Source organism: Salvelinus namaycush, chromosome 13 (genome assembly GCF_016432855.1).
Source record: "Salvelinus namaycush isolate Seneca chromosome 13, SaNama_1.0, whole genome shotgun sequence".
In the NCBI taxonomy this organism is placed as follows: Eukaryota; Metazoa; Chordata; class Actinopteri; order Salmoniformes; family Salmonidae; genus Salvelinus; species Salvelinus namaycush.
The window spans coordinates 8,190,874-8,215,081 of record NC_052319.1 but is presented as its reverse complement, the minus strand read 5'-3'; the positions used below and the strand labels follow the sequence as shown (position 1 = coordinate 8,215,081).

Below are 24,208 nucleotides of genomic sequence, written 5' to 3'. Positions count from 1 at the left end.
GATACATCACCAAACGTAACAACCAACAAGCCCGAACTTAAATAACACCCATCCCAAAACCCCAACAAGGAACAGGTGAAAACAATTAGACAGAAACAAACGAAAAGGAAAAAGGGATCGGTGGCAGCTAGTAGAACGGCGACGACGACCGCCGAGCGCCACCCGAACAGGAAGGGAAGCCACCTTCGGTGGTATTCGTGACAATAATGACCATCGTTATGTTTGGAGGAAAAAGGGGCAGGCTTGCAAGCCGAAGAACACTATCCCAACCGTGAAGCACGGGAGTGGCAGCAGCATATTGTGGGGGTGCTTTGCTGCAGGAGGGACTGGTGCACTTCACAAAATAGATTGCATTGTAAGGAAAATTATGTGGATATATTGAAGCAACATCTCAAGACATCAGTCAGGAAGTTTAAGCTTGGTCGCAAATGGGTCTTCCAAATGGACAATGACCCCAAGCATACTTTCAAAGGTGTGGCAAAATGGCTCAAGGACAACAAAGTCAAGGTATTGGAGTGGCCATCACAAAGCCCTGACCTCAATCCCATAGAAATGTTGTGGGCAGAACTGAAAAAGCGTGTGCGAGCAAGGAGGCATAGTTAGCTACACCAGCTCTGTCAGGAAGAATGGCCAAAATTCACCAAACTTTTTGTGGGAAGCTTGTGGAAGGCTAGCCCAAATGTTTGACCCAAGTTAAACAATATAAAGGCAATGCTTCCAAATACTGAGTGGATGTAAACTTCTGACCCACTGGGAATGTGATGAAAGAAATAAAAGCTGAAATAAATCACTCTCTACTATTATTCTGACATTTCACATTATTAAAATAAAGTGGTGATCCTTACTGACCTAAGACAGGGAATTTTTACTAGGATTAAATGTCAGGAATTGTGAAAAACTGAGTTTATATGTATTTGGCTAAGGTGTATGTAAACTTCCGACTTCAACTGTATGTACGTACATATGCTACATGTGGTTATGTTTATGCTACCTATCCTTTAAATCCCAAAGATAGGTTGGCAGCAGTGAAAAACACAAATCAGTTAAATCAACCAGCTCTGATTTAACAGCTTGAATAATTGTTTGTTAAATGAGAAAAAGCACTGTTGGCATTGAGATGCTCCCGGAACAGAGTCAACAGATTGGGTCTAGCTTGACTCAACTCGTACTAGAATTAATAAACCTCTTTAATTGTCTCAATGGTTAATATGAGTTCTCGCGTTTAATTGTTTCTTGAAAAGGTTGTAGATGTATATTTGACTCGAGTCATAATGACATACAACCACACATTGAATTGACTTCATTACAATGAACGATTTCTAGTCATGAACTATGTGCATCGAAAATCCAGTGTAAATTAAACAAGAAAAGTGTAAAAAACTATCAGGTTAACTGTATTGTTAGAACACAACATCCTGCACCCTAAACACCCATAGAATCTAGAAGTACCAAAGACATCCTGTCACGGCTGTTAAAAGAAGAGGACCAAGGTGCAGCGTGGTGAGCGTACATTTTCCTTTTATTTATAAAAATGACGCCGAACAAAACAATAAACAGTACAAAAAATAACCCGTGAAGCTAAAGGCTATGTACCTAAACAAAGTCAACTTCCCACAAAGACAGATGGAAAAAAAGGGCTACCTAAGTATGGTTCTCCATCAGAGACAACGATAGACAGCTGCCTCTGATTGAGAACCACACCCGGCCAAACACAAAGAAATAGAAAACATAGAAATAAAGAAACTACAATGCCCACCCTAGTCACACCCTGGCCTAACCAAAATTGAGAATAAAAGCCTCTATGGCCAGGGCGTGACACATCCTTACATCCCAAAAGCAGTAATATATACTGTATATACCTTCATAAAGGTTTGAAGATGTTTTATTCAAACATGCACAGCTATAGGCTAACAACATGCAAACAATCCCCTCCCCCAAACACACACACATTCAGATTCAAATGCACTTCATCTCAAAGCTCCCAGTGGGGAAGATGGAGTGTTCTTCTATATAAAGGATGTCATCAGGCATTATGAATTCTATTGATGTTGGCATCTTAGTAAGATTTGCACAGCTGCACTTTCAGGGATGCTCACCGCTGAAGAACAGTACATAAGTACAGTAGAGATACCTCTCATCTCTTACCATGGAGGCTTTAACTTCCTTCGCTGCTTTTCAGCTGATCTTAGTGTACTGTATTCAGTAATCAGAACGTGACGGACACCATTTTATTTGAGAATGCATTTTTATGAGAAATTCACCAAACTGTTAAATGTGGTTCTATTGTGTGTGTATATTATACAATGCTTTCAGAAAGTATTCATACCCCTTGACTTATTCCACATTGTGTTGTTACAGCCTGAATTCAAAATGGATTAAAAATATTTTTTTCTCCCATCCATCTACACACAACACCCCATAATGACAAAGTGAAAACATGTTTTTAGAAATGTTTGCAAATGTATTAAAAATGAAATACAGAAATATCTCATTTACAGAAGTATTCACACCCCTGAGTCAATACTTTGTAGAAGCACATTTGGCAGCAATTACAGCTGTGAGTCTTTCTGGGTAAGTCTTGAAGAGCTTTCCACACCTGGATTGTGCAACATTTGTCCATTAATCTTTTCAAAATTCTTCAAGCTCTGTCAAATTGTTTGTTGATCGTTGCCAGACCATTTTCAGGTCTTGCCATAGATTTTCAAGTAGATTTAAGTCAAAACTGTAAGTCGGCCACTCAGGAACATTCACTGTTATCACGCTTCAGGAGAAGACCCAGATGTAGACAGTGTCGAAGTAACAAAAGTTTATTACTAGAACAAGGGGCAGGCAAAATGACAGGTCAAGGGCAGGCAGAGGTCAGTAATCCAGATCAAAGTCCATAAGATACAGAACAGCAGGCAGTCTCGGAGTCATGGCTGGCAGAGGTCAATAATCCATGGTGGTGTGACAAGGTACAGAACGGCAGGCAGGCTCAGGGGCCTGTTCGACCCTCCTTTTCCTATAGTCCACGATCAGCTCCTTTTGTCTTGCTCACATTGAGGGAGAGGTTGTCATCCTGGCAAAACACTGCCAGGTCTCTGACCTCCTCCCTATAGGCTGTCTCATCGTTGTCGGTGATCAGGCCTACCACTGATGTGTCGTCAGGAAACTTCTTGTCAATAAGGGGGCGCTGTTTTCACTTTGGAAAAAATCGTGCCCAAATTAAACGGCCTCGTACTCTGTTCTAGATCATACAATATGCATATTATTATTACTATTGGATAGAAAACACTCAGAAGTTTCTAAAACGGTTTGAATTATATCTGTGAGTAAAACAGAACTCATTTGGCAGCAAACTTCCATACAGGAAGTGAAAAATCTGAAAACGAGGCTCTGTTTCAGGGCCTGCCTATTCAACTGGCTTTTATTTATCGATATGTATGCACTTCATACGCCTTCCACTAGATGTCAACAGGCAGTGGAAGGTTGAATGGGGTGTCTAGCTTGATCTGAGGCCGAATAAGAGCTTTTGGAGTGACAGGTCAGCCATTTTGTCCGTTTTCCACGGCGCGCGAAGGAGCTCCACATTGTGTTCTGAAAAGCGTTCGGTATACACGGCGAATGTCTCCGGCTCTGATTTTATTTGATACATATGAGAAAAACATCATAAAGTAGGATTTGTCAACCGAGTTTGGTCAGTTTATTCAACGTTTATTGGGACTTTTGGAATTTTCCGTTCTTTGCGCCAAGAGAAGATGGGCATGTTCGCGCCACATGGCTAGCCAAGGTTGCTAATTCGACAGAAGAAATGGACATTCTAAAACCAAACAACGATTTATTCTGGACCAAGGACTCCTTGCACAACATTCTGATGGAAGCTCAGCAAAAGTAAGACACAATTTATGATGTTATTTCGTATTTCTGTGGAATATGTAGAATCCAAAAGGGCGGAGAATATGTGAGCGCTGTCTCACAATAATGCATTTTGTATGTTGTAGTAAAGTTATTTTAAAAAATCTAACACAGCGGTTGCATTAAGAACCAGTGTATCTTTCATTTGCTGTACAACATGTATTTTTTTGTAAAGTTTATGATGAGTTCTTTGATTAGATTAGGTGACTTTCCAAAATATCTCCGGAGATTTTGGTGAATTGTTGCTACATATTCACAATGTATAACCACAATTTGCAACTCTAAATATGCACATTTTCGAACAAAACATAAATGTATTGTATAACATGATGTTATAAGACTGTCATCTGATGAAGTTGTCCAAAGGTTAGTGATTAATTTGATCTATATTGCTGTTTTTGTGAAATCTATGCTGGCGGTGGATAAATAGCTTTGTGTGTTTGGCTATTGTGATGAGCTAATATAATTCTATATTGTGTTTTCGCTGTAAAACACTTAAAAAATCGGAAATATTGGCTGGATTCACAAGATGTTTATCTTTCATTTGCTGTACACCATGTATTTTTCATAAATGTTTTATGATGAGTATTTATGTATTTCACATTGCTCTCTGTAATTATTCTGGCTGCTTTGGTGCTATTTGTGATGGTGGCTACAATGTAAAACCAGGATTTGTAGCTATAAATATGCACATTTTCGAACAAAACATAAATGTATTGTATAACATGATGTTATAAGACTGTCATCTGATGAAGTTGTTCTAGGTTAGTGATTAATTTTATCTCTATTTGTGGGTTTTGTGAAGGCTACCTATGCGGTGGAAACATGGTGAAAATATGCCGTTGTGTGTTTGGCTATTGTGGTTAGCTAATATAAATACATATTGTGTTTTCGCCTTAAAACATTTTAAAAATCGGAAATGATGGCTGGATTCACAAGATGTTTATCTTTCATTTGCTGTATTGGACTTGTTATTTCATGAAATTATATTATATGATATCCCTGTCCCGTTAGGCTAGGCTATGCTAGTCAGCTTTTTTGATGAGGATGCTCCCGGATCCGGGATGGGTATGAAGTAAAGGTTAATGATGGTGTTGTAGTCGTGCTTGACTACGCAGTCATGGGTGAACAGGGAGTACAGGAGGGGACTAAGCACGCACCCCTGAGGGGCCCCAGTGTTGAGGATCAGGGTGGCAGATGTGTTGTTGCCTACCCTTATCAACTGGGGGCGGCCGTAAGGAAGTCCAAGATCCAGTTGCAGAAGGAGGTGTTTATTCCCAGGGTCCTTAGAGCTTCGTGGGCACTATGGTGAGGTGTAGTCAATGAACATCATTCACATATAGGTGTTCCTTTTGTCCAGGTGGGAAAGGGCAGTGTGGAGTGCGATTGCGATTGTATCATCTGTAGATCTGTTGGCGCGGTATGCAAATTGGAGGGGGTTTCCGGCATGATGGTTTTGATGTGAGCCATGACCAGCCTTTCAAAGCACTTCATGGCTACCGACATAAGTGCTATGGGGCGGTAATCATTTAGGCAGGTTACCTTGGAATTCTTGGGCACAGGGACTATGGTGATCTGTTTGAAACATGTAGGTATTACAGACTCGGTCAGGGAAAGGTTGAAAATGTCAGTGAAGACACTTGCCAGTTGGTCTGCGCATGCTTTGAGTACACATCCTGGTAATCTGTCTGGCCCCGCAGCTTTGTGAATGTTGGCCTGTTAAAGGTCTTACATCAGCTATGGAGAGCGTGATCACTCAGTCGTCCGGAACAGCTGGTCTCTCATGCATGCTTCAGTGTTGCTTTCCTTGAAGCGAGCATAAAAGGCATTTATCTCATCTGGTAGGGTCGCGTCAATGGGCAGCTTGTGGCTGGGTCTCCCTTTGTAGTTTGCAAGCCCTGCCACCTCCGACGAGCATTGGAGCCGGTGTAGTCGGATTCAAACTTAGTCCTGTATTGACGCTTTGCCTGTTTGATGGTTCGTTGGAGGGCATAGCGGGATTTCTTATAAGCGTCCGGATTACTGTCCCGTTCCTTGAAAGTGGCAGCTCTCGCCTTTAGCTCGGTGAGGATGTTGTCTGTAATCCATGGCTTCTGGTTGGGATATGTAAGTACGGTCACTGTGGGGACAACGTCGTCGATGCACTTATTGATGAAGCCGGTGACTGAGGTGGTATACTCCTCAATGCCATTGGATGAATCCCGGAACATATTCCAGTCTGTGCTAGCAAAACAGTCCTGTAGCGTAGCATCTGCTTAATCTGACCACTTCCATATTGAGCAAGTCACTGGTACTTCCTGCTTTAGTTTTTTGCAAGCAGGAATCAGGAGCATATAATTATTGTCAGATTATTTTCCAAATGGAGGGTGGGGGAGAGCTTTGTATTTTTTTATTTAATTTAAGTCAATTAAGAACAAATTCTTATTTAAAATGACGGCCTACCAAAAGGCAAAAGGCCTCCTGCGGTTGTATGAGTCTCTGTGTGTGAAGTAAAGGTGGTCTAGAGTTTTTTTCCCCCTCTGGTTGTACTTATGACATGCTGGTAGAAATGAGGTAAAACGGATTTAAGTTTCCCTGCATTAAAGTCCCCGGCCACTAGGAGCGCCGCTTCTGGATGAGCATGTTTTTGTTTGCATATGGCCTTATACAGCTCATTTTGTGGTGTTAAATAGATGGCTACAAATAATATAGATGTGAACTCTCTTGGTAGATAGTGTGGTCTACAGCTTATCATGAGATATTGTACCTCAGGCGAGCAATACCTCGAGACTTCTTTAATATTAGACGTCGCGCACCAGCAGTTATTGACAAATAGACACACAACCCTGCCCCTCGTCTTACCAGACGTAGTTGCTCTGTCCTGCCGATGCACAGAAAACCCAGCCAGCTCTAAATTATCTGTGTCGTCATTCAGCCATGATTCGGTGAAACATAAGATATTACATGTTTTAATGTCCCGTTGGGAGGATAGTCTTAATCGTAGACAGTCCAGTTTATTGATTGCACATTGGCCAATAGTACAGAGGGTAGTGGTGGTTTAACTACTCGCCAACGAATTCTTACAAGGCCCCACGCCCCCCTCCCCCTTTTTCTCTGTATTTTCTTCACACTAGTCAGTCTATCACAGTGCCATCCGTTTTGTCACCAAAGCCCCATGTACTACCCACCACTGCGAACTGTATGCTGTCGTTGGCTGGCCCTCGCTTCATATTCGTCGCCAAACCCACTGGCTCCAGGTCATCAATAAGTCTTTGTTAGGTAAAGCTCCAACTTATCTCAGCTCACTGGTCACCATAGCAACACCCATCCGTAGCATGCGCTCCAGCAGGTATATTTCACTTGTCATCCCCAAAGCCAACACCTCTTTTGGCCGTCTTTCCTTCCAGTTCTCTGCTGCCAATGACTGGAACAAATGGCAAAAATCTAAAATCAGTTGGACACATATCTCCCTCACTAACGTCACTCGTCAGCTGTCAGAGCAGCTTACCCATCGCTGCAGCTGTACACAGCCCATCTGTAAATAGCCCATCCAACCAACTACCTACCTCATCCCCACATTTGTTTTTGTTTTTATGCTCTTTTGCACACCAGTATTTCTATTTGCACATCCTCATCTGCACATATATCACTCCAGTGTAAATTGCTAAATTGTAATTACTTCGCCACTATTGGCCTATTTATTGCCTTACCTCCTTACTAAATTTGCACACACTGTATACAGATTTTTTCTATTGTGTTATTGACTGTACATTTTTTTATCCCATGTGCAACTCTGTGTTGTTGTTTTTGTCGCACTGCTTTGCTTTATCTTGGCCAGGTCGCAGTTGTAAATGAGAACTTGTTCTCAACTGGCCTACCTGGTTAAATAAAGGTTAAATAAACCATTTTTAAAACTAGTGACGGGGCTTTTGGCCTGGTCTCAAGAAAGCATTATATCCTATGCATCGGACTCATTAAAGAAAACATCTTCTTCCAGTTCGAGGTGAGTAATCGCTGTTCTGATGTCCAGAAGCTCTTTTCGGTCATAAGAGACGGTAGCAGCAACAATATGTACAAAATATTTTACAAACGATGTGAAAAAACAAACAAAATAGCACAGTTGGTTAGGAGCCAGTAAAACAGCAGCCATCACCTCCTGTGCACTTTTTGTACATAGTCCCGCCATTTTAGGGGACCAAAAGGACTGGGACAAATTCACTTATATGTGTATTAAAGTAGTCAAAAGTTAAGTATTTGGTCCTGAAACAATGTTATGCATGACATGTTTTGATACATTGATATCTTAGTTATATCTAAATGAATGAGCCAGCTAGCTAACTTAATTGATTGCTTGTAGTATAGCCCAATATTTGACTTAAGCCCAAATAACACGAAAAGTGTATTTTTACATGCGTGTACATGTTGGAATTACACTGAACAAAAATATAAACGCAACATGCAAAAGTGTTGGTCCCATGTTGCATAAGCTGAAATAAAAGATCTCAGAAATGTTCCATACACACAAAAAGCGTATTTCTTTCAAATGTTGTGCAGAAATCTGTTTACATCCCTGTTTGTGAGCATTTCTCCTTTGTCGAGATAATCCATCCAGCTGACAGGTTTGGCATATCTATAAACTGATTAAACAGCATTAGAAACTGATTAAACAGCATAATCATTACACAGGTGTTCCTTTTGCTGTGGGCAATAAAAGGCCACTCAAAAATGTGCAGTTTTGTCACACAACACAATACCTCAGATATCTCAAGTTTCGAGGGAGCATGCATTTGGCATACTGACTGCAGGAATGTCTACCAGAGCTATTGCCAGAGAATTGAATGTTAATTTCTCTACCAAAAATCCCCCAGCATCGTTTTAGAGAATTTAGCAGTAAGTCCAATCGACATCACAACCGACCACGTGTATGGCGTCGCAGGCGTGGAAGGAAGCTAAAGTAATTTTACAGCATTATAGCAAATGATTTATTTATTTTATTTAACTAGGCAAGTCAGTTAAGAACAAATTATTATTTAATAGAGGTGGGGGATCCTGCTTCTGGATACAACAGGCTGGAGTACGCCTGTCGGCCTTGAACTTCATGGCTTCAATGAAAGGGGGCAGTCGTTCTACTCTGGATAGTACAGACGATTTGCATTCTGGCAATATGAATGACAACTATATAGGGTCCTATGTATGTACAGTCAGGCAGGCAACAGTCTAGGCTAGAGGGGTCCTGAATTCCACACGCGTGTGTGCGCTCAGCTGCAAGCATGGCAGATCTTCAGATGAGGCTTCTTCGGCAGAAAATCCAGAAAAGAAGCGAAAAGAACAAAGAGCGAAAACTACTTAAGAAACAGAAACAAGAGGAAGATAAGGGTAACTGTTTTTCGAGTATTGTAATCGTTGTCTACAAGTTGTATTGACACTCGCGCTAGCCAACCTCGAAGCAAGGCTAGGTAGCTATATGTCTGATGCGTGGTTTTGCGGGGTTATTTATTTTATATGTAACCTTTTTAACTATTGATGTCTCTCGGAAATCACATATCATTTTAGTTGATACACGTAGCTAAATCGTCTATTGTAATAACGTGATCCATTCCGTTAGCTTGTTTCTAGTTAAGCTGGCTAACGTTACTGTTTATTTTGGTAGTTAGCTAACCTTAGCCATTAGCTAGTGAAACAAATCCTAGGTAATTTCTGAACATTGTTATGAATGACAGGTTTTGATACATAGAGCTCTTTCCACTATTGATATCTTAGTTATGTAAATGAATAAGCCAGCTAGATTACTTACATCGCATTGATTGTGTGTAGTATAGCCAAATAAGCCAATATTGGCCTAAAGCCCAAATGGAAGGAAGTGTTTTTTTTTTTTACACGTTGGAATTAGAATTCATGGTAGAGAATGAGAACTGACGGGCTGCGAGCGTCAACTGCGCTTCAAATTAGATGTCAAATCTATTTGTCTTGCATCTACGCCAAGCAATGCGGATAAACTGGCAGAAGACTGCATTGTTACAACTGGAATTGTAACATGTGTAGTTAAAGTGTATATTTACGGTGCGTTCACAAATGCACTCTGGCTCTCTTCTCCGATTTAAGAGCACTCATCTGAGTGTGCCATGGCGCAGAATAACGGACACGCAGACTACACCAGGCACACGCGTGCACCATCGCTCGCATGTTGATTTTGTCTAGAGGTGATAAGGATGTGCAGATTGAAATATCAGAACGAACTCTGAACCACTTATATTAATTTGGGGACATGTCGAAACTGATGAAACATTCATGGACATTTAGCTAGCTTGCTTTTGCTAGTTTATTTGTCCTGGGATATAAATATTTGGTTGTTATTTTACCTGAAATGCATAAGGTCCTCTACTCTGACAACTAATCCACAGATAAAAGGGTAAACCTAGTTGTTAGTTTCTAGTAATCTTTCCTCCTTAGGTCTTCTTTGGACTTTATATGGCAGTTGGCAACAAACTGTAAGGTGCATTACCACCACCACCTGGAGTGTGGACCTCAGTTCAGCTTTCAATCACCCACGTGGGTATATGTGCCTAAAAAACAGTTTGCTTCATAAATAGAACCAAGTTCGATTTTAGCGCCTGGCTATGCAGATACGTGAGCAGTTTGGATGAAATGATTGAATAACATGTACCGTAATTTCCGGACTATTAAGCGCACCTGAATATAAGCCGCACCCACTGAATTTTTAAATAATATGTATTTTGTACATAAATAAGCCGCACATGTCTATAAGCCGCAGGTGCCTACCGGTACATTGAAACAAATGAACTTTGCGTTTTTTCATGCCCGGTTGTTTTCAGCGTGATGGATGATTCGCCTTTCCTGTTGACAGTCCGAGTGAGAGGCAGGTCAAACGCCAGAGGAACCTCATCCATATTTATGATGTCGTGCGGGCCGATGGAATGCTCCGCTATCTTTGCATCAGTGAATTTGCGGGAGTTTGAAACTTTTCCCTCGTAGTCGGGAGGGAGCTGCTGACACAGACTCGTCCGTACCCTGATGGACAGGCCTTTGCGTCTCATAAATCTTAGACACCACGATGGTCCACCTCTAAAATCCTCAAACTTCATTGCGGTGGCGATTGTTTTGGCTTTCAGTCGGATCTGCACAGTTGAAACACCTCGGCCGTCTGCTCTCTGTGTGTTGACCCAGTCTTCAAGCTCATTTTCTAGTTCGGGCCATCTGCTTTTCTTCCCTCTGAAAGCTTTTGTTGTCTTTTTGCACTGAGTCAGTTCCTCACGCTGCTGTTTCCAACGTCTTATCATCGACTAATATGACTACTGATGCAACAACTAGCATGGGTTGCTAACATGACTACTGATGCAACAACTAGCATGGGTTGCTAATATTACTACTGATGCAACAACTAGCATGGGTTGCTAATATTACTACTGATGCAATAACTAGCATGGGTTGCTAACATGACTACTGATGCAACAACTAGCATGGGTTGCTAATATTACTACTGATGCAATAACTAGCATGGGTTGCTAACATGACTACTGATGCAATAACTAGCATGGGTTGCTAACATGACTACTGATGCAACAACTAGCATGGGTTGCTAATATTACTACTGATGCAACAACTAGCATGGGTTGCTAACATGACTACTGATGCAACAACTAGCATGGGTTGCTAATATGACTATTGATGTAACAACTAGCATGGGTTGCTAATATGAGTTTTGTGCTTTTGGCTAACGGACAACGAAAGAAAGTTGTTAGAACATGAGATAAACGCTGGTTTCAATGGCATATGAGGAAGTGTTTACAAAATAATTCCGTCAACATTTCTATGGTCAGATTTTTTGGCTAGGCTACTTTGAAACAAGGTAAGACATGATTCATAAAATGACAAAACATCCAGGTTTTAAACAATTACGTTTATGGCTAAACATACTAAACAAAAATATAAAAACGCCTCTGCCCAGTCATGTGAAATTCATTAAGGCCTAATGAATTTATTTCTAGTTCGGGCCATCTGCTTTTCTTCCCTCTGAAAGCTTTTGTTGTCTTTTTGCACTGAGTCCGTTCCTCACGCTGCTGTTTCCAACGTCTTATCGACTCATGAATCTTGTGAAAAATATCCATAAATTAACCGCGTCATTGTATAAGCCGCGAGGTTCAAAGCGTGGGGGAAAGTAGTGGCTTATAGTCCGGAAATTACGGTATGTGTACATTTATTTAGCAACACAAATAGTGTGGTCAAGGTGAGGAATTCACATATGTGCAACACATGTTGAACATGACTAGGGTCAGTTGACATTGGCAAAAAAAAGCTATTCAATTGTTGCCAACAGCAGTTAGTCACCAACCACCTAAATAACATGAAAACAGCCCAACCAGCTCTGCTAGGGTGAGTAAAATGGTCAGAGTGAGGTGTTCTCTCATTTGTGTCTGGGAGTAGCTAGCCAACTTTAGCCAGTTTGGGTGCTTGACTGCCATTGTGAGTGTTGCTCAGAGTGCACACTGGATGTTCTGGCGGAGTAGGGTTGATCTGAGCGTTCTGACCTCACAACGACAGTCAAGCACCCAAGCTAACTGGCTAAAGTTAGCTAGCTTGCCAGCTACTTCCAGACATTTATTTACCTTTATTTAAGACATAAATGAGAGACCACCTCACTGACCATTTTTCTCGCCCTGGCAGAGCTGGTTAGGCTGTTTTTGTGTTATCTAGAGCTTTGGTGACTGTAACTATGCTGTTGGCAACAAGTAAATTACGTTTTTTTGCACACGTTTACTGATACCAGTCATATTCAATGAATGTTGCGTGTTCGTAAATGAATCAGTTATTCTGCACTCTGGGGCGCTCTGAAATCGGATATAGATAGCCAGAGTGAATTTACGAACGCACCCGTAGAAAGAACGAGACTAGCCAAATGCTTTATAAACTGCTAGGGTGTATTAGCTATGACTCTCCTCACGTTCGTGGGCCAACATAACAGGAGGTAGGTACAGTGGCTACCGTAGGACTTAAGGTATAAGGTGAGTCAAAAGGAACACAGAACAATCATTTACAAGGGGTACATAGCAAACATAAATTCAACTGTTTATTATGCCTTACATCATCTTCACGGAGTCTTGCCCTGCTACCGAATGGTCAAGTGTAGCAACGATTTTTATAACTAACCTAAGATGGACCAGAGCCTGTTTTCAAATGGGAGCAAATAGTCATAGTGGGCAGAAAAGGCAAGGAGGTGGGCAGAGCCAAAGCACGTGCTAGTGAGATCCTATTGGCACATTTTATCATTCATTTGCATATTTACGTTAGGGAACGCCTACGCTGTGAAATGCGAGTGTGCAATCACTAAATTCGCCGTTGCGATATTTAGAAGGATTGCAATTTGTTTGAAACTTTGGCAAAGGTTAAAGTCTACAAAATGCAGTCATTTTGGAAACAGAACTGTATGGCGATCAAATGTTTCATTGATGAGGAAATGAGCAGAATGTTGGCCAAAATCCATCTCGCTTCATCTTCTCCCACTGCCGGCAACTGGGCTTCCTCATCACCATATTTGGTAGTGGGTGGAAACGCCAACCGGATGCTTTACATTTATACATCTGGTGAAATATCTGGCTCATTGTTATATCTGTGACTGTGGTGTTTGTAATGCAAGATGGCGGGAGAGCCTGTCTCTCTTCAGAGATCGCGTTTATTTTGGGAGATTGCAAAGTATGACATTTTCATTCAATACAGGGTAAATATGTTTCAGGTGATAATAAAACATGTTTAACTTTTTCCTAATTGTCATAAACAATCGTCACTACCATCACAATAAACCAAAATAGCCAAATACTGTCTGAAAGTGAATTGATTATCAATTGCAGTATGTTTCTAGAAACAAATGCCAAATTCACACTTACTGTACACTGTTTTAACAGTTGCCGCAGACCATATTTTTCAGTGACAACGTGTTTGTGGCATCTGTCTTCCGTTTACACAGGTGTTCGGAGACGCATATAGCTAATTAGCACAGGTAGTCCATTCTCTTACATATTTTTCCCGTAAGCGTGCTATAATATGGAAATATCCCCGTGCGGGAACCCTAACTCTATAAAGGTGTGTATCAATTTAACCTTTTTGTTTTTTGAAAATGATTTATTGCCGATAACATGCATGTTAATGCTCAGACCGAGCGTCGCACCTCTTAGCAAAACTCCCCTACAGAAGATGCCTTCATCCAATGACTGTTATGTAACGGAACCGAGTCATTGTCAAGGGCTAGCTTGTAGTAGTGCTTGCTCGCTAGCTAGTCAATGTTACTTGTTGAATGATGGCCTCCTTTGCCTGGTTGATGTGATTTTTATTTATTTTTTATTCTGCGTATTCACAGATGACGCGAACAGACTTCCAGAGGAGCGTTGTGATGAAACGAGTCATGGGGCCACATCAATTTCAAAGCCGCAGAATGCCAAACCCACAAAGAAGCCACAAATACAGAAGAATGTGTCTGCAAAGGTGGACACAGAAAAAAAATCTGTCAAGATGAAAAGGAAGCTCAAAACTGCTGATTTGCCAGGTAATGTTACTATTCAGTAATTTCTTAATTGTTGTGGCTAGGATTTGAGATTCTAATATTATGCACCTTTCAAGAAGGCTGGGGTAAATGGCTAAGTGTTTGTTTCCCAATTCATTTCATGTTTTCCTTGTCAAAGTATTTTTATATGGTTCTAACGTAGGTGTGAAAAAAGCCAAGAAGGACGAGGCAGATGATGATGATGAGGATATGGAGGAGGAGAGGGGGTTGACTGTGACTGGGGAGGATGCTGATCAGGGCACAGACAAACCCACACAGCCTCTTGAAGGGGCAGGGACTGGAGAGGAGGAGGATGAGGATGAAGAGGGAAGTGAAGATGGGGGGGAAGGAGAGAAGTTTGGGGATGATGAGGAGGAGGAGGAAGATGGACCAGAGCTCCCAACTGGCTTGACAGGTATTCAATGTTCAATGACATAGACATAGGTCAACCAGAGGCCTTTACACTACAAAATGTTAGCCTTGTCAACTGTGAATGTTATCTGTAGCGGTAATTTCTCAGTATTAGATATGGGCCATGAACTATTTACAATTTAGCCTCTGCAAGCATACACATATGTATTTTATCCATGACCTGCTTGGTAACCATGGTCTTTTACTTTAGGTCAAGGATGGGGGTGGGGGCCACAAATAAACTGAATTGATCATGAGGGACTGCAGTTGCTCGCAAGTCTGCGTAACCATATGTGCACCCCACCACCACATTGTGAGCAAACCATTTTAGCAGCCCGCCTCTTAACAGTGGAGATAGATTAATAATATATATCGTTTTGAAGGAAGTGCAATTCTGCACATTTTGCCATGGGGCAGAGCAAAGATATTACAATTGTATTACTAATTTCATGCAGTTCTACTCATTTTGCCATGGGGTGGAGAGAAATGTTTGCAGTTTTATGACCTACAAAATCAGTGGGTAATTTGAACATGATTACTAAGTTTAGATAGCTCCAGGTAAATGTTGCAATTCTTCAATTCTTCTTCTGCAAATAGCACTGCTGGGGGATTTTTAAAAAGTCACAATCAATCAATAATATCTTAACACCAGCAAAATATTTTCTTTAATTTACAATCTGTAGAAAGTACGAGAATAGAAAGGTTCAGAACTTTGTAACAGCACAGTTGAAAAATATATGTCAAATATAAATCAACTGGATGGTGTTCAGAGATAGATGGGAGGGGTTGAGTGGAGCTGAAGGGTGGGACTAAAAATAACAAGACAACGAATGTAAAATATACTGTCCGTAAAATGTGTATAGTATCTATAAGCTTGAAGTAGAAGCCTAAGTGTTGTCGATTAGTTCCCTTCAATTAGTTGAGGGGTGGTAGGGTTAAGGGAAAATAATCAAATAAATATATTTATTTATTTCTCTCTATCACAGTGCCTTCGGGAAATATTCACTCCTTTACTTTTTCCACATTTTGTTATGTTACAGCCTTTTTCTAAAATTGATTAAATACATTTAAAAACTCAGTAATCTACATACAATACCCCATAATGACAAAGGGAAAACAGGTTTGTTAGAAATTTTTGCACATTTGTTAAAAAATAAAAACATACCATATTTACGTAAGTATTCAGCCCCTTTGCTATGAGACTCGGAATTGAGCTTAGGTGCATCCTGTTTCCATTGATCATCCTTGAGATGTTTCTACAAGTTAATTGGAGTCCACCTGTGGTAATTTCAATTGATTGGACAGGATTTGGAAAGGCGCACACCTGTCTATAGAAGGTCCCACAGTTGACAGTTAATGTCAGAGCAAAAACCAAGCCATGCGGTCGAAGGAAGTGTCCGTAGAGCTCAGAGACAGGATTGTGGCGAGGCACAGATCTGGCCACGGGTAACAAAACATTTCTGCAGGATTGAAGGTCCCCAAGAACACAGTCCAGAAGGACAACCATCTCTGCAGCACTCTACCAATCAGGCCTTTATGGTATAGTGGCCAGACAGAAGTGCCTTTTACTGAGAAGTGGCATGACAGCTCACTTGGAATTTGCCACAAGTTATCTAAAGGACTCTCAGACCATGAGAACCAAGATTCTCTGGTCTGATGAAACCAAGATTGAACACTTTGGCCTGAATGCCAAGCGTCACATCTGGAGGAAACCTGGCACCATCCCTATGGTGAAGCATGGTGGAGGCAGCATCATGCTGTGGGTGTGTTTTTCAGGGACTGGGAGACTAGTCAGGATCGAGGCAAAGTACAGAGAAATCATTGTTGAAAACCTGCTCCAGAACATTCAGGACCTCAGACTGGGGTGAAGGTTTACCTTCCAACAGGACAACAACCCTTAGCACATAGCCAAGACAACGCAGGAGTGGCTTTGGGACAAGTCTCCGAATGGCCCAGTCAGAGCCTGGACTTGAACCCGATCAAACATCTCTGGAGACCTGAAAATAGCTGTGCAGCGATGCGCCCCATCCAACCTGACAGCGTTTGAGAGGATCTGCAGAGAAGAATGGGGGGAAAACTCCCCAAATACCGGTGTGCCAAGCCGGTGCGTCATACACATTAAGATTCGATGCTGTAATCGCTGCCGAAGGTGCTTCAACATTGTACTGAGTAAAGGGTCTGAGAACTTTGGTAAATTTGATATTGTATTTTTTAAATGAAATTAGCAACAATTCCTAAAAAAAACTGTTTTTGCTTTGTCTTTATTGGGTATTGTGTGTAGATTGATTTATTAAATCAATCATACATTTTAGAATAAGGCTGTAACCTAACAACATGTGGGAAAAGTCAAGGGCTTCTGAATTTACAAAAAAATGTATATGGTGGATTGGAAATGTTTGACATTTACATTAATGGAAGCCACAATATATCTGCAATATTAAAGCTGATCTAACTTCCAACAGTAAGTTGAGACCCCGACTGAGTTACACTTTTTTTGGGGGGGGGGGGGTCTACTTGCTGTGCTAGATTAGAGCCCTTCTATGCCAAAACCCATGCAGGTTTGAACTCTGTTTTCTGTTTCCCAGGTGCGTTTGAGGACACATCGTTTGCCTCTTTAGCGTCTCTGGTGAGTGAGAACACTCTGAAGGCTGTGAAGGAGATGGGCTTTGACCACATGACCGAGATCCAACACAAAAGCATCCGCCCCCTACTGGAGGGAAGGTAAGCCTAATAATTAGCCAGAATTTCCGCCTGTTAATTGTCCTCTACAAGGTTGACTGAAACTGGGCTCTGTAAAATCCTTCTAAGACTCGGGGCATGGCTGTCATGACATTTTGTCAGCCCATCGTTGTAATGCAAATGACTGCCGTTCTCCTAGTGATTGACCGTTTAATTAACATGAACATGTTTAGCATCTCTGGGCTCCCAGGCATACAAGCTGCTGATTTGATGTGTGCATTTGGAACATCTGAACGTCTAATAAATCCATTTTAATATAGCCTACACCTTCACGATAAAATCCATTATTTCATTATGATCGGCCTATAAACGTGTGAATGTCTTAGAAATCAAAACATGGGCTGAAGGATTCGACTCTCTGCGCTTCCTGCGGGGGGGGGGGACGAGACAATTGCATTGCGGCTCTGCTGGTGTGGGAAATCAATGGGAGATGGAATTAAAAAGAAAACGAGAAGGGCTACAATGATCAAAAGCCAACCAGGTAGGCTGCTATTTAGGCTGTAATCTGAATGGAGTTGTGTGTATGTGTACATGAACACACACATACACATACATTCATGCTAAACGCATCACAACCGTTGCTACCAGACTCTTGTACACTTGGCCCCATCCCACCCTTCCACAATACACGTGTTAATATTGGACAATAAATTGTGCCTTCCTGTATTATACTTAAGCTAAAATATCTATTATAAACTGGGTGGTTTGAGCCCTGAATTCTGATTGGCTGAAAGCCATGGTATGTCAGACAGTATACCAGGGGTAGGACAAAACATTTCGTTTTACTGCTCTAATCACGTTGGTAACCAGTTTATAACAGCAATAAGGCTCCTCAGGGGTTTGTGGTATATGGCCAATATACCACGGCTAAGGGCTGTGTCCAGACACTCCACGTTGCACAAAAGAACATCCCGTAGCTGTGGTATATTGGCCATAAACCACACCTCCTCGGGCGTTATTGCTTAATTCTATTCTACTGGCATCTACTGTGTTTGTATTATCATTTCTTATTGTTACATTGTTGAAGGAATCTGCAAGTAAGCGTTTCGTTGGACGATCTATACCATGTGTATCCTGTACGTACCACTAATAAAACGTGAAACTAACTGTAGGACGGTGAGAAGCGCACTTAGCCTCAATTAGCTAGCTTCTCTCGGTTTGATGCAGTCAAGACGGGTAATATGTAAACGGATGGGATGATAAATAACTAGCAAGAAGTTAAGTCGTTGCGGTCTCTCCCTCCTTGCCTGCTCTGAGCCTCCCGTGTCTTACCTACACATCACACACACGACCTCCGCTCCCAAGTAGCCTACAGCTGCTCGCTCTGTGCCTCTCTCTCCCTTTGTCCAGTTTAATAAAGTAGCCAAACAATTGGCTTTTCTGTTGCTTCAGTCACTCGGAACAGACCGTAAGGGGACAGGTTTGGTTGTCCTTTAGGTTATTTCGGTACGGATTTTAAATATATGCATATTGGGTCCGGTGCTTTCCCGTGAACATTTTGAAACAGGGCCTCTAACCCCCATTACCATTTGTCCTCATTCATGTTATTCCAATTCAATCATGAAGTTAGAGAGCGATTTAGAGGGATAATGGAGCACTGAAAACCAGGCCATTAGCGAGGGCCGTTAGCAAGTTTGGTAGGCTACCCATCAATGCCATTTTATTTGCGCAGATTTGGGTGGGATTACTGTGACCAACAGAATAACTACTTTCATGACTTGTGACTACTGGTGTGGACCACCAAAAGTTGCCAAATGGCATCCTAGAATCAGCCCTACAGGACTGATAATAAACTGAGTAATGTTGTTTTTGGCTTGATCAATGACGTCCTTTGCTCTTTTGAATTTTGCTAGAGATATCCTGGCTGCTGCTAAGACTGGCAGTGGTAAAACCCTGGCCTTCCTCATCCCCTCCATCGAGCTCATCTACAAACTCAAGTTCATGCCCAGGAACGGTAAGATTAGTAAAGATAAATATGTTGCCCCACAGCTAGTCTTTTTAGCTCTGCTAACATCAAAGGCATAGGGTCTAGACCTGGCCTAAGACTCAACCCTGCTTCCCCACTATCCCCAGGCACGGGCGTGGTGATCCTGTCCCCAACGCGTGAGTTGGCCATGCAGACGTATGGCGTGATGAAAGAGCTGATGACCCACCACGTGCACACCTTTGGCCTGATCATGGGCGGCAGCAACCGCACGGCCGAGGCCCAGAGGCTGGCCAACGGTGTCAACATCATCGTGGCCACACCCGGCAGACTGCTGGACCACCTGCAGGTAATGATGATGATGAGAACAGTACATTTATGAAAATCCTTTTCATACATTTCTGTCAGTGGGGACCAGGGTAATTTTGACATTGGATTGTATAACTTTTCAGTGTAGGTTACTTATTTTACAGAAGGATTTTTGCATTTAGTCCTGGCTCTCTTCATTTGTTTCTCCCCACCCCCCTTGCTCTCTGTAGAATACTGCCGGCTTCATGTATAAGAACCTCCAGTGTCTAATCATTGACGAAGCTGACCGTATCCTGGAAGTCGGCTTCGAGGAGGAACTGAAACAGATCATCAAACTCCTGCCGAGTATGTACCCACACCATGTCCATAACCAACCTTGCATATGCTGTACCATGGAGTTTGATGTTGCTATTTGTCTTGTGTGTATGTCTAACTCCCCATGTCTAACATCGTGCGTTGTTCCTCAGAGCGGAGGCAGACCATGCTGTTCTCGGCCACCCAGACCCGTAAGGTGGAGGACCTGGCCCGTATCTCCCTGAAGAAGGAGCCCCTCTACGTGGGCGTGGACGACAACAAGGACAACGCCACCGTGGATGGCCTGGAACAGGTAAAGAAAACGACTCGCTGCTGCAGAGTGTGACTATAAGTTCAGTGCATTGCCTTCAGTTGCCCCAAGACATTAACCGAAAGTAGCAAAGCTTTAATGTTTTTTTGTTAGTGGTCTTGACAGTTGGTTTTGGCGAGCCGAAATTCAAATTCAGACGTGCATGCCGTTCAGCGCGGTTTGGCCTGTAGTGGCTCTGTCCTTTCCTGTAGTGGCTCTGTCCTTTCCTGTAGTGGCTCTGTCCTTTCCTGTAGTGGCTCTGTCCTTTCCTGTAGTGTCTGCTAGATAGAAGTGGGGTGGTTTGAGACCCTGCCATGTCTCCACCACGGCGAGGTTATAGTTCAACCTCACACATCAATTACAATATGCACTTGACAGGTATGTGGTTCTCTGCTTTTCTCTGGTGCATCAGGGATGCGTGGTCTGATGTGTAAACATTGTCTTGGTTGCCAGGGCTACGTGGTGTGTCCGTCTGAGAAGCGCTTCATGCTGCTCTTCACCTTCCTGAAGAAGAACCGCAAGAAGAAGCTGATGGTGTTCTTCTCCTCCTGCATGTCGGTCAAGTTCCACTACGAGCTGCTCAACTACATCGACCTGCCCGTCATGGCCATCCACGTGAGTTGTCACCTTTCAGTCTAGCGGAAAGAAAAACTGGGGTTCTCTAGGAAAGGCTCAGTACCTCCCCGTTTCTGACTGTTCGTGTGTTTTAGTGTCGGCTGAAACTGACCTGGCTCACTTTATTAGCTTGTTTCTGGAAGTTATTTGGAGCCCTTTGAGTCAGAGACACTCAACCAGTATACATCACTGGTGATTAATTACGCCTGCTCTAAAGTATGATTAATCTCAGTGTCTCTAGTAACAACAATGTAGTTCCAAGGCAAGCAGCAGATTGCAGGCTACACTCTGTGTCAGTAGTCTTCGGATGATTATCTGGCTCAATTTGAGTTCTGCTACATTGATCCCCAGTCTGCCCCCACAAGGCATTCTCTCTCTCATGGGTCTGCTGTGGAGACAACTGGTACATCCACACTTGGGTCTTAAGGCCTTGTACCACTATAACACATCTTATGATATGACCAGATTTTGCGCTATAGGATCTAACACGAACATGTACTGTAATATGTTCGTGTGGGCAATGCTCTCTGTGGCTGAAGTCTAATCAACTATTTTTCTTTGATCTCTCAGGGGAAGCAGAAGCAGACAAAGCGTACCACCACCTTCTTCCAGTTCTGTAATGCTGACTCTGGCATCCTGCTGTGTACAGATGTGGCGGCCAGAGGCCTGGACATCCCCGAGGTGGACTGGATCGTACAGTATGACCCCCCAGATGACCCCAAGGTACCTAAGTTTGAGACACACTTATTATGCATCTTTGACACTATTGAGTAATAACCCCTAGTCTATAAGCATCTCCAGCCAATGCCTCAGTGAAGCATTAACGTTTGTTTCCCTCGTTCTTCCCTCTTCCTTATCCTAGGAATACATCCACAGGGTCGGCAGAACAGCTCGCGGGATCAACGGCATAGGCCACGCCCTCCTGATCCTAAGGCCAGAGGAGCTGGGCTTCCTGCGTTTCCTCAAACAGGCCAAGGTAAGACCCTAACCCAACCATTTTTAACCTTAACCCAACCATCTCTAACCCTAACCCAACCATCTCTAACCTTACCTCAACCCAGCTCTTAACAGCAAAACAAGAAAAAAATGCAACTGATTAGCCATCTTTCAGCAGTGATGAATTATGTTTTGAAAAGGAAATGTTACATTTTGTTTCCCTCCTGCCTCAGGTTCCTTTGAGTGAGTTTGAATTCTCTTGGGCGAAGATCTCCGATATCCAGGGTCAGGTAAGACATGCGTCCACGTTTATTTCTGCATGTGAACCAGAGCTAAATGACGTAACGTCTGTGATATAGTGGACTACAGCGGCTAATTAATTGATATGGTCAAATGATAGACATCCTGCTATGAACAGGAGTTAGCTTCTGTGACTTTAGGGCAATTATCTGACAAGCCTTAAAATCCCAATGACAAATTCACACAAAGGTCTTCACGTTTTGTTCTTTGAAGTTGGAGAAATTGATTGAGAAGAACTACTACCTGCACAAGTCGGCCCAGGAGGCCTACAAGTCCTACGTGCGGGCGTACGACTCTCATTCGCTCAAAGCGATCTACAGCGTCAACACGCTCAACCTCCCCATGGTGGCGCTCTCCTTCGGCTTCAAAGTGGCTCCCTACGTCGACCTCAGTATCCTTTTCCTGCGGCGACAACCTAGGCGTACTTTCACCGATGTCGTTCAAAGTGTTGCGTCGCCTTGGTTTATCTATTTGTGGTCGTGACTTTTGCAAACTTATCCCATCTATTTATGATTTTAAAAGAATGATACATAGTAATTATAGTGTACTTATTTATCATTACCTAATTGGTCGGTTCAGTACAGTGTTTCCTTTAACCCAGCACTCTGCTCCAGACGTCCACAGCAAAGGAGGACTGAAGATGACGAAGAGGGGTGGGGGCGGCGGCTTCGGCTACCAGAAGGGCAAGCCCGCTCACAAAGCCAAGATCTTCAAGCACGTCAACAAAGGCAAGGGGGACAAGAGGCAATTCTCTCGCTAGCCTGCGGTCCTTGGGGGACACTACAAAATGGCTTCCTGACCTGGACTCACTCTCTATCTAGAGACCGATCTATTAGCCTGTACTGGGCATCGTGTCTCGCTCCCTATTTGTGTGTGATAGACCAGTCTGGCCTGTTGGGTCGTCACTAGTTACCACAGCCACAAAGACATAAACCTCGCTTATTTATTTTCTTAAAATCAGATTTTAAATCTAACCTTAACCACACTGCTAACCTTATGCCTAACCTTTAAATTAAGACTAATAGCAAATTTTTGTATTCATTCATTTTTACAATATAGCCAATTTTGACTTTGTTGCTGTGGTAACTAGTGACAACTAGTCTTTTGTAAGGGGTTCAATTGTTTTGCTCCAATGTCTCAGCCTGTCTTTCTCTGAACAGGTATTTTGTATTTGTAGTGGGCTCATACCGCTCATACTGTTCTGAGGACAGCCCTTGCATTCCTTTCCTCACAGCAGATGTGGATTTTTACTGTGGATTCTCTTTGATATGAGTATGCAGAACTATACATTGATTTGCATTGTTTTCCTCAACTGGCCAATTAAAAAAAAGAAATATAACACCCACACTGTTGGCAAACCCTTCCCATTTGTTTACGTTTTTTATTTATGGAGCCCTTTCAGTTATAGGCACAATGTATTAACACAGGACTAAGTTTTAGTGCACTTGTGACCTTCAATAATTACAGGTAGGGTATTGCAACCAATTTCCATAACAAAGGTAATGGCACACTGTTTTCTGAATTTCAGTAACAGATCACAGCATTGAAGAGCTGGTCCTGCCTGCTGAGCAAATGGTTGTAGTGACAGGGGAGTTCCACATGGGGGCGGTGTATTCAAGCACTGGTGTGATGTACAGGTACCTGCCAAAATAATGACAACGCTTCAGTAAATGAGGGATACAAGGTATTGAAAGCAGGTTTTTCCACTGGTGTGGTTCCTGAGTTAAGTAAGCATTTAACATCCCATCATGCTTAGGGTCAAACGTGTGAGTAATATAAGATAACGGTTGCATTGGAACGCTCGGACGTCGCATTCATCAACCAATGGTTGCGTGCCACATCGACTGCTGTCGGGCACCAGGTTGCTATAACGTGGTAAGCTGATACATAAATGGCCTATCCATGGATTGAAAGTTCTGGCGTGAGTCGGCAATGTCTGAGCAGA

General features: G+C 42.5%; 1 protein-coding gene across 1 annotated transcript; it reads left to right on the top strand.

Moving 5' to 3' along the window:
- Positions 1-9,105: 9,105 nt before the first annotated feature.
- Positions 9,106-23,626, top strand: LOC120058199 (ATP-dependent RNA helicase DDX18-like). The gene is made up of 14 exons (XM_039006688.1): positions 9,106-9,249; positions 14,243-14,428; positions 14,589-14,840; positions 17,422-17,557; positions 19,429-19,529; positions 19,649-19,848; positions 20,039-20,153; positions 20,276-20,415; positions 20,866-21,027; positions 21,598-21,750; positions 21,890-22,003; positions 22,197-22,253; positions 22,477-22,654; positions 22,878-23,626. Exons 1-14 carry the CDS (start codon positions 9,144-9,146, stop codon positions 23,021-23,023), a joined length of 2,046 nt encoding a protein of 681 aa, XP_038862616.1. The 5' UTR covers positions 9,106-9,143; the 3' UTR covers positions 23,024-23,626.
- The last annotated feature ends 582 nt before the right edge of the window (positions 23,627-24,208 follow it).

Excerpts from the sequence above, each read along its gene's own strand:
- LOC120058199 (XM_039006688.1), top strand. The coding sequence starts at position 9,144 with ATGGCAGATCTTCAGATGAGGCTTCTTCGGCAGAAAATCCAGAAAAGA. Across the intron at positions 21,028-21,597 it reads TGCCCGTCATGGCCATCCAC|GGGAAGCAGAAGCAGACAAA; the intron begins GTGAGTTGTCAC and ends TTGATCTCTCAG. Across the intron at positions 22,254-22,476 it reads TCTCCGATATCCAGGGTCAG|TTGGAGAAATTGATTGAGAA; the intron begins GTAAGACATGCG and ends TGTTCTTTGAAG.